Raw genomic sequence first — 11,060 nt, 5'->3', positions numbered from 1 at the left:
GAAGGTGTCTCTCTTTCTCTGCATAAAAATGGATGCTTTCTCTCTGATACTGCTTTCTCTGACTCATCTCCTATCCTCCTTGTGAGGCTGGAGGCTCTGACTAGAGAAAATGAATGCTCCAGGGGTGTTCCTCCTAGCACTTGCCTCTTGTGCTGCGACCCTCACCTGCAGCTGTGTTTGCAACAATGACTGGTGGTGCTGCAAAATGAGAGGTGAGGAAGCAGCCAGGAGTGAGAAGGAATGGCACCTCTGGGCCTTTGACTTGTTTTTAGCCAGTGGTGCAGCTCCTACCTGCAGTTCTGAATGCTGAGCCCTACCCTGAGAACCCCTCAAGCCACCACCATTATCTCCCTCCTAAGCACCATCTCCTGAGCAGAAATGACTTGCATGTGCAACACTGGGAGCAAAATGGAAGGCTTTGTGGTTTTGGATGCACTGAAGGAGGAAGAAACCAGTTTGAAGAAAATAAAGCTTCATCTGCTCCAAGCATGGCTCCTGCAGGTACTGGAATTGCACTGGAAAACTGATTCTTCCCCTCCTCCAAACTGAGAGGCTCCTGTCTTAGGTAAGTCTGCCAGGGGTGAAAGGGTGCTTGGGACCACTTTAAGCAATATATGCTGTTTAATTGCTATGGGTTAGGTATGCGCATGGGTGGTGCAAATGGGCAGGCCTCATTTCCTCAGTGGTGGGGAGGCTGCAGTGCACAGATGCCTTCTACCTGACCAACAATTTAGCCAGGGGCTGAGGTGCGCTTGCGCTTCTGGGGTGAAATGCAGACCATTTAATGGTATGCAGCAATGGTCTAGGGTAGGATTATATAGTTGGGTTACCACTTCTGTGCTAGGACATGTGTATAGCTGTGGCTGTTCAAACCTGTGGCCCATCTCTGATTAAATCCTGCCTGCAGCTGGGCTCTTCCGGGGATGCTGCAGAAAACCTGAAGTGGAGAGCTCTTGAAATAACTTGCCTATGGGGAAGCTCTTCCCAATCCCAGACAGTTTTCAGCTGACTGCCCGGAAGTACAGGTGTTCAAATCTTTCTGATGATACCTGTTTTGAACTTGGCACTGACTTGCTCAACCCTGCTCCTAGTGAAGCCAATAGACAGTTGCTCACCTCAGTGGGAGTTGGGTTGGGGGGCTTAGCGTTTTCGACCCAGCTACTCTCTAGATTCCCCGTTCTTGCAGAGTCCCAACCAGGTCGCTTGTAAAACTGCACCGGTACAGTTGTGTTCATGATTCATCTGCTTTCGGCTGCTTCTTGGACAGGGCAATCCATTCCCTGAGGGATGGAAATGGCCCTGAGGCTGGTAGCTACAAGCTGGAGACATTAGAGGATGCAACAGGGCCGCAGTCTCCTTCTGGTAGGGAGGGTAATGAGGAGCTCAGGTGTTTGCCTTGCAGTGACCAAATAGCCAGGTGTTCCCCTGCAAGCCTTTAGCGAAGCCAATGAACCGCAGGCTCCCTGCTCAGAAAGTTGGAGGGAAGGCAAGACTGGAAAACCAGTTGCTGTTTCTTTGACTCTGCTTTCAGGGAGCAGCAGCCCAGAGCTGGCACCAGCCCCTACAGAAGGGAGCAAGGTGGGGAGACCTCCAGAGCCCAAACCTATATACGCACCCTCCTTATCTGCCCCCGGCCCGTCCTCGGCTGCTCGCACGCGTGCATTTTATTTCAGCCCAAGTCTGACCTAAAAATATGCACCACCTTCCTTCTGCTGCCTACCCTAGCTTCGTGTGCGCCTGGTTCCCTGCTCCCATGCAGCAGCAGCGAGAAATAGCCAGCAACTTTGCTCCTGTAAAAATAAATAAAAAAAAAAATCAAAACTGCTATCTCTTAAAAAAGACCAAGATACCCACCGCCTGGCAAAGGCTGCTTTTCCTGTGTGAAACCGTGATGATAGCGGCATATACGGGGTGGGGGGGGGGGGGACGAACGGCCTTGCCCCTCTCTCCGGGTTTCTGACAAGTGTTCCCGCTTTAATGATGACTTCCCCCCCTCCCCCGCCCGCGTGGAGGAGACTCGCCGCGTCAGTCAAGCCGGCGACTGCGGTGGGCGGAGCTCGGCCGGGGGCGGCCGCGCGGGCGGGGACGCCGAGCCGCCGAGGATGGAGCTGCCAGGAGCGCGCACAGTAGCGAGGAGCCGGGCGAGCCGCGGCGGCTGACAGCAACTCCATCCCCGCCGGCGCGGAGAGGCCGGATTTGCGGCGGCAGCCCCCAAGTTCCTCGCCCCTTCTCCCCGCCAACTCCGAGGAATGAAAGCTTTCCACGCAGACCTGCTCCTGCTCTGCTGCTTCCTGCTCAGCCAAGGTAGGACCCGCCGAGGGGGCAGGTGCGGGCGGGCGCAGCGGGGCTCGCGGCGGTTTTGAGGAAGCCGAGGGAAAACTTTGGCGAGCGGCAGCGCCGGCCCCGCCGCGGGGAGCCCGGCTCGTCCTCCAGCCGCCGCCCGGAGAAGTTTGCCGCCGGGAGCCCGAGCCAGGCTGTTTTTAATCGGGGCTCGTGCACTTCTGGGGCAGGCCGAGTGTGGTGAAGAGCTCGGAGCAGCGCGAGCTACCTGACTTCCCCTCTCCTGAGGGAGCCCTCGGGCTTGTGGCCTCGCAGCCCGCCACCAGGCCCGCTCACCTCGCCTCGCCGCTCGGCGCGTGCGGGGACCGCGTGGGTCAGCAGCCCGGTGACTAGCTCAGGGGCGCGCGGCTCTCCTTTCCACGTCCCTTGTGTGGCTTCAGGCGAGGACAGACGTGTGGCTCTGGTCGTTGCCCACCCTGACCGCGCGCTCCCGGCGTGGTGCGGCGGGGTCTGGTAGCAAGCGCCGCCGTGGTCGCTGGCGCGGCGCAGGTGCTGTGCGCCTGGCACAGGTAGCGCGCGGGGCACTTGCGCCTCGTTCTGGGGGGAGTTGAGGAGCCCCATGGAGGTCCATTAGCCAGATCCATCAGTGGCTGCCACTCCGCGACAGTCTCTGGAGTTGCACTCACTTGTGCTGCGCAGCAGTGAATTTGGCCCAAAGGCATGTGTGCAAATTGGGCAAGCAGAACGGGTTCTCCTGGGCCCGTAACAGAGCATGTGAGTATCGCATGCGTGACGCAAGACTGCTGTTCGAACCCGGCAAGCGTCTTTAACCCGGGCGCAGGTTTTGCTTGAGAAGCGCAAATAGCTGCTGCCCTTCCAGGTAGCATCCTTGACCTTCTGCTCGTGGGTTTGTCCTCAACTGACCCCAGACTTCTCTGAAGCACATTGACTTCGTGCAATACTGGGGAATAATGCCCATCAAAATGAGGCTTTTAAGAATGAGCTTCCAGTGCCACTGACCCTGCTGTTGTGCCATAGCGCAAGGTCAGGCTTTTCATGGGTCGTGCATCCTGGGTGCTTAGCACACCTTGTTAGTCTGATCTGTATTTCCCCATGTGTCTTGGTTGGCGGGAGATCAGTTCAACTTGCCTGTGCTGGGATTTCCTGGTGTGAAGTGCAGCTCCTTTCCGAGGTGAGCCACTAACATGTTTCTGCTTCCCTGTACATCCTTCCAAAGCCTCTTAGTGGAATAATTTTCAGACACTCTTCAAAGCCAGATTTCAATCGGCTTCACGTGTAAATGTCTAGTAACTAATCCACTGGGCTACTGTCCCAGCCCGCCTGGCTTCCCTGTCCCTTCTGCCTAAAGAGATATTACAAAATAATTAAGAATGGCTATCTCTTCTGCAGCTGATTCCTGTGCCTTTAAGGGGTCAGATCCAGCCAAGTGAGAACAAATTATCGTCCTGTAGCCTTTTTTGTTGTCTGATCCTCTGCAAACAAACTGAGAAGCCTGTTTTCTGGCTTTGAAAGCTGACGGCTCCCAGTGTCTTTTGTGTGGAGTTTCTTTAGGTTTTTTGTTGTTAGCGGTGGTTTTTTTTTTTCTCCTTGGTATTGCTGCCTCTCTTCCCTAAGCTGTCAGGACCAAAGCAACTGGTGGAAGCCATGGATAATGTCACAGTGCAATTTGCCTCCTGCCAGGTAGAGATGTGTTTTGCCCCTTGGTGGGAAGAGAATTGACGCTGCCATCCACAAACCCCGCTCCCTTGCCTTGATTTTTATCTTGCCTATTTCTTTCCCCCTTTGCCTGGGAGAGGAGAGGTTGGAAGCAACAGATAGCAGCACCGAAGCTCTCTGCCATCTGACACATTAGAGCCAGGTTTAAGTCTGGTGAAGGTGCGCTTCCAGCCTCGTTCTGACCTTGCCCCTTGGCGTAAGAGTGGAATTTTACTGCAGGAGCCCAAGGTGATGCTACTTGAAGTCTATTCAGGGCTGTTCCCGGGGAAGTATGGCCCTTTAGAGCAATACAGTCTGCAGCTCGGCTTTAAAACAGTGCTGTTGGCTAATTCTAGCATTGCATGCAGTTGCAGACCTGGGCATAGGGAAGGTGGCATGGTTGTTTGAGGGGAAGCAGGTATAAATATGTCCAGTCTCACTATGAACTGGCCGAATTCTGCTGGGAGAGACTTGGCCCTATGTGGAGATGGGTCTGGGCCCTTGCCGGAGAGTGCTCCTTGTGTTCTCCTTGGTCTCTCTTGCTTGGCTCGCTGCATCTTTTTATGCCAGTCCTTCTGGAATTGCTATCTTTTTCTCTCGAATGTCTCCTTAACTTATGCCTATGCTACAAAATTCTTCCAGTACAGAATTCATCTAGCGCACACATTATATATAGCATCCATGTAGCTCCTGGGATAGAGTTTGATCTCGGCCTTTCTGGTATAAGTCTGGCGTAATTAAATGGACTCTATTGATGTTACCTGGCTCTCTAGGATCAGAGAACTGCCCTTAGGCTCTGAAGTGCCCTGCATGCCTGTGAATCTCCCTCTATATTGCTATTCTTAGGAGAAGGCAAACCCCAGGCTTGGTGGGAGTGGTGCAGGAGGTTTCCCCTTTGATATCACTTTCCTGGCCTCTCCTTACAATTCAGCCAGAACCTTTTGCCAGAGGGAACCATGCTTATTAGCAGTGTCTGAATGTAAAGGTGGCTTGTCATCTGCCCGCCAGGGAGTGGGGAGGTTAAGCTGTTGAGAGAAGTCGAGCCAACTCCAGGCATGTGGCAAGTAGCTGGGAGATAACTGGCATTATGGGGAGCGGGCAGGAATTAGCAGGTAACTGCCAAGGAAAGTGAACATCCCACTGAGTTGTATAACCAGTAGCTTCACACCTGGGCTGGTGACTCAGCCAATTGCCTCTGCATGGCACTGGGGGGAAAGGGACACAATTGGGCAGCTGTGTTCAGCAACGGACTGACCTCTCTCTCAAACGAGTGCTTGTAAAATGCGGAAGAGGATCCAGAGACGGGTCCCCTGGAGGACATGTGCTACACTCCTCACTTCTCCTAATTCTTCCTGCCTTGCTGGGAGAGGCGGTTTTATTGGAGGAACTAGCTGGTATGTTCCCTGGTATGCAGGGCAAGGGAATTTTCTCCTGCTCTGAGGCCATTCAGGGGAAGCAAAGGGAAATAGATGCATAGGATGATGGGAAAGAGGGTGAATGAATGGGCTTTAGGACTTAACCAAGGGAAGCCTAGGCAGGGAATTATTTTTCAGCAGTCACTAGCAGCGCAACAAGCAGTAACTACCTAAAATGATTGAGGAAGGAAAAAAGCTTTAGGGCTTACCAGTAAGAAAGCACTTTGTACAGATGATGGGAAATTTTGCTGATTTGAGGCATGCAGGTTTGTCAATGCCATCGGGGTTCGGGGCTACATGGGAGAGAAATCAGCTACCAACTAGAGATGGAAAAGGACTGCTGTGTCGCTCAGTGCATGCCATCTCCAGGAGTCAATGCAGGATCACCCCCTCTGGTCCTTGCCCAGTCCATTCTTGTCTGTTGGGGTTTGTATGAGATCTTTGTTTCTCCTGCAGTGAGAACCAAACAAGTCTTTCCAAGCTAGATCTCTTCAACGTCTTATCCAGCCCTCTCTATTTTGACAGAGCAAGGGAACTCGGAGTACCGGCTCGTGTCCCGAGGCTAAGGCTGCATCTGTAGCCAGCCTCCCTGTTCCAAGGTTATGCAGAGGTCTCCGGGCAGTGTGCAATCTGCTTTACACAATGCAGTACATCTCAAGCAGGTGTCAGTTACTTTTGTGCTGTCTTGGATGCCTCACAGTTTCTGTTTTTTAAAGGAACGTTAGTCGGGATCAAAATATAGATACAAGATCCTGTCCTGTGTTAGTTGCCCTTTGGATCAGTACCTTCGAACCACATATCACAGCATGAACAGTTCTGGGTTTCTGTTTCCTATTTACCCAGAAATAGATGGATCTGAAACCTGGTGAGAACCCATATCATACTGTTCATTTGTAAAGAGTGTTTTAAATGCAGTGCATTTGCTCATCCCCAATAAAGTAGGTTTACTTTGCTTTCACCAGTGTGAACAGAAAATAGGTTATTGAGTTCTGGTTATTTTAGTTTTGTATCTTGCATTCAAGTTTTCATGGGCTAGGCCAGTGCTACCATAATCAGGTTTTAAAGAATGCAGGGCCATATTTCTAAAACTATTTCTTTGGATGTTGACTTTATGGAAACCATGACTGGGGTTTTAGGTTGGATTTGAGAGCCTTGACCTAAAGATAATTAGCACAGTTGTATTCACAAAGCTTGGTGAAAGGACTTACCTGGCTCCCATTAATGGCAAAGAAGCTCTTGCCATTGACTTCAGCGGGCCATGGATAAGGCCCTGAACCCATAATGACACACATGCAGTCTTGCTTATAAATCAATATGTGATGAAATGAACTGGTTGCAAATCAGTCTGGAACTGATCTTTTGAGACCTAAAACAATTGATGAAACAGCAAGCTCTCAAACAGCCTGCCCCAGCAAGTTCAGCTTGTGGGGTTGAAAAGTCTCCTGCCCTTACCGAGAGATCACATGGACCCATATGTGTTCTTCAGATTGCAGTATTAATCTTTGGTGCATCCAAAATTGCACAGGATTTTACCCCTTCAGTTGGAATTTAATGAAGGCTAAATCCTGAGCATTGCATCGTGTGCTGAGAATTGATTGCAGTCTGAGGAATGACCATGGATCCATACTCAGACTCCTATATATCTCCAGAGTGTTTTGAATGGGAAGAGCAGACCAAAGAAATGTGTGCACAAAACTATAAGTGGAAATGGTGAAAACCCTGTATATGAATCTTGTTAATAATGGGACCAGGTCAAGATGCCTGTAGTTTGGGGAATCTTGGATCCAAGGCCTGGGCCCTGAAAACTGGAGCCAAACCGTTTTTAAAATTCACTAGGCCTTTCTAAATTATTTACCTGCCTGGACCTATGCTCAGGTATTTGTGTCTTCCTTGAGAGCTGCTGTGATAGTCACCCCCTAAAGCGAAGCAGAGAGTGCTGTCTTGAAGTTTACAGCTTAATCAACTGTTATATGAGGGCTGAATCTGCCCTTCCTTACTGCAGTGTATTAATCAGGTGAAATTTAAAATGCACTTTCAATACACCTTTTAACAGTTGACTGTGCACTTCCTGGCTCTTTAAATGTTGCAGGCTATAAGAGGGAGGTGGAATACTTTTGCAGCTAGATTCAGGCATTACCTTTGGGGATAAAATTGGATCTTCATGTATATTCAGTGCCCCCGCTTGCAGAGAAACTACAGAATCCTTACACTCTGTTGAAAGCTGTAGTGTTTTTGACATGAAGGCCACGTTTGTACCATCAAATAAACAGCACTAGAGGGCACCATGGAGAAGACTAGCCTGTCTGCTTGTGCACTATATCCTGAAAATTAAGACAAGTGCCAGGGTGGTGTCGTGACCCAGCAACAGGCACGTTTATTAACACACACCTGGCACTACTCTGAGCTGGCCTCATTACACCTGCAGTATTTCAGGATATAACATGCATGGAGCAGGTGTGCTGTACTGTGGCACTCCCTTGTGTTGCCCAGTGTGGTGGTGTAGAGATGTCACAGTTTTACATGGTTTTTACTCATTTTCCTAAGAGCTGGGCCCTAAATACCATTCATTAATCACTAATACAGCCACTTCAGGTTCTTAACTCGGGTAATAGATGCCTCCATGTGCAAGTAATTAGAAGAGTATTTAATGGACTACACTTTTCAGATCTGAGCAGTGTGGTCCCATGATGGATAATTAACCCCTGCCTGGAAAGCTTGGGGGTTGGAGTTATTGTGGTAATTTTCTACATGGTAAAAGGCAGGCTTCTGTCCTGTTTAACTCCACTGGAATCAGCTTCACTAAACTATGGATAGATTTGGCCCTACAGACCCTAATGGCTTAAAGTGTTTTATGGCCTGTAGGGCAAACCCCATTGATTAACCCTGTGTCCTTGTGTGGGGGAAATACAAAAGCCCAGAGTTCACAATCTTGTTGTCCAGCAGAGTGCACATGACAGACCGTGAGGGATCCAAGTCGTTACACATGAGCTGTGCTCTGTCATCATAAGAAGTGGATTTCCTCAAACCATCTCTTCAGTGGCAGGGGAAAGCTTAATGCATTGGACCAAGATGGCTTTCTGCCCTAGGGCTGAAGATAAGCCTAGGTTATGAAAAGCCCTGGTCCCACCTATCCACTCCTGCTGCTAAGGGCAAACATTTTTCTGTTTTGTTCGGCAAAATGTTTCTGTATGACATTGAAAGAGCTGAAATGAAGGGCCTCATTCTTCCCTTTGCCCCCTTTTTCCAGTGGTGTAAAGGAATATTCAATCTACTTACTGACTCTTAGCGGTATATGTCAATATTGGATAAGTGTTTCCTTTATATCACTGCAATTTAGCATAAGCTGCTTGGAAGCAAATATCTTCCATAAGCATGCAATGTTGACTGTGTACTTACTGAAACGTTACTATGAGGATTAAATAAATGTCAGCCCCACTTGGATGCTCAGTAACAAGTTAAGACAGCTGAACTCGCATAATGGCCAGCATGGCGTGTATGACTGGGGGGGTTTGCTGCTAGCAACTAGCTGTAGTGGGATGAGGGGATCCAGAAATAGAAGAAGGCAGTACAAATCTAGGATTGGCTTAGGAAACTGTTCCCTTGGCAGTCCAGCAGGCTCTGGAGTGTACCATGTCCAAGGTACTTCAATAGTAGGCCGGAGGGAAGAGGTTGAATCTTGCTGTGGAAATGGCATTTTCTCACCCCTTCAGATTGGGACACTTGGCCGGCAGGAGCAATCTTGACACACTTCCACTTCTCCACCAGAAAGATGAAAGCTTTAGCTCCGATCAAAAATATGCTGTCAAAAGTATTTCTCCATGAAGTTCCTGCCTCTCTCAGTGGAGAGGAGCTGGGCATCGGTGTGACATGTATGGACTTAAATTATGGACCCAGGATATCCTCTCCTTGTAGACCATGGAGCAGGCTCATCAGCTCCAAGCTCTTGCTGATGGTTTAAGTATATGCTGGCTGGTTTACTGTATTTACAGTTTCCCAAGGAAGATTGGCTTTGGCACTGTCACTGACACAGCTGGTGTCACAGTGTAGAGCCATGGTCCTAATGGGAGAAATTGGGTGAATAACCTGATGCTTTATGACTAAAGATGGTGATGAAGAACTCGTGTGGAGGGTATTAGAAAGCCATAGAGCAAACTAACGATGGAGCCAGGTTAAGAGTAGGAGACCAGGTGGCTGACTTGCTGTGAAGAGATTGTCTTGTAAGAGGGCATTGGGAAGGGACTGGTGCAGAAGAGTCCTGAGGTGCAGGGCAAGTGGGTGGTGAGAGGGTCACAAATCACTTGTGATTTGCCTTTGGGCAGGAGTAAGCTGTCTCTACAACTCTCATGTAAGTGCTCATAAGGCCTGTCTCTAAGTCTACCTGATTTCAGTGAAATCCACCCAACTGGGCTTGGGATATGGTCACTGTTTTCTTCAACAGTTTAGCTGAGGCTGAGGTGGGTCCAAGAGCAGCTCGTTTGTCCACTAAATCAAACATCCTGACCCTTGAAGCATGTCCCCTTCCAGCTCCAGTAATGCACCTGGTCTGGCCTATGAAGTTTCAAGTGAAGTAGGGAACAGTCTCACTTCCCGAGTCCTGCAGAGGCTGGTTTATGGCTGAAAGCACAAAGCCTGATTAAACTTGGATTAGCTTTAGCAGCTACAGCATTTTACGATCTCATCTACTCCTGTGGCTTTGCCGGGTAAACGGGGCTTTGCCTGGTATTCTAATCTTTCACCTGTATAAATTAGGAATTGCTTCACTGGAATCGGAGGTTATGGGGAAAGTAGTGCGCAGAGATGAAATTTGGGCCATGCACTGTTTTATATATGTTTAACAAGTTATACAAGTCCTGTGCTGGGCTCTGGATCTAGACTTCCTAAAAGCAGCTGTGATGTAAGGCTTGTTTTCTGGCTTTTCTTTGTCATGTTACCTGGGTGAAGCTGGCCCCTACTGGCAAAGCTTTCATACATACTGGAAGGGCAGTGCGTTCCACTGAATTAGCCACAGCTGTTTGAACAAAAGCTCCTCTTGGCCATGCAGGTGTGTCAGGGGGGGCTGCGGGATCTGGCATATCTTCTGAGGCCTAATAACAGGCCAATAAATCAAGATGTTACTTGATTGGCATGGGAAGCCCAAACCCCTGCTCTAAGCTACCCCCACAGGAGGAACCTGTAATAACTCCCTGGTGCACCTCACTTTGCATCTCCATCTGCTGCTTAGGAGAGATGTCACTGCCGACTCATTACATCTTGGTCAGTTTGTAGCCAGTCATGTCATGTGTGCAGGGGGGTGGGGGAGGATCAGTCCCTGTGCCAGGCTGGGGACTACTTTTGACATGTTTTCATTCCCAAATGCAAAACTTATTCTGTTTCCAGCTGGAAAGGAGCTGACTATGGCCCTTGTTCCCAGCTGCGCAGAAATAACCAGAGACAAAAACATTATAAGTCAGAGGAGACCCATCACCTAATGAGTCTTTCTTCCCACCTCTGGCCCATGTGCAATTACATTCAGGTGGGCATTTTAGTGTCTGTGTCCACTGCAGCTCCAGCTGCCTTGAGCACAGCATCTCCACTGGGGTCCTGCTGGTCCCTGCCTGCCATCAGGGAATTTGCAGCAGATTCAAATAATTGAGGGTTTGGCCTAACTGA

The 11,060-nt window shown here is 49.6% G+C and overlaps 1 protein-coding gene across 4 annotated transcripts in view; it reads left to right on the top strand.

Moving 5' to 3' along the window:
- The first annotated feature begins 227 nt into the window (after positions 1–227).
- The window catches only part of KIRREL3 (kirre like nephrin family adhesion molecule 3), an 839,191-nt gene continuing 828,358 nt past the window's right edge, over positions 228–11,060 (top strand). For 2 of the 4 annotated variants that reach the window (XM_090027369.1, XM_090027368.1), the window contains exon 1: positions 2,065–2,304. In XM_090027369.1, the coding sequence (XP_089883495.1) occupies positions 2,250–2,304 (55 nt within the window). In that variant the 5' untranslated portion in view covers positions 2,065–2,249. Of the gene's footprint in view, positions 566–2,063; positions 2,305–11,060 lie in introns of those variants that run through there. The other 2 variants (XM_090027372.1, XM_090027373.1) reach the window with 2 other exon arrangements.

Source organism: Crocodylus siamensis, chromosome 14 (genome assembly GCF_052110815.1).
Source record: "Crocodylus siamensis isolate JL-2025a chromosome 14, ASM5211081v1, whole genome shotgun sequence".
NCBI lineage: Eukaryota > Metazoa > Chordata > Crocodylia > Crocodylidae > Crocodylus > Crocodylus siamensis.
Note: the sequence above shows the minus strand (reverse complement) of the source record. Positions and strands in the feature narration are given on the sequence as shown.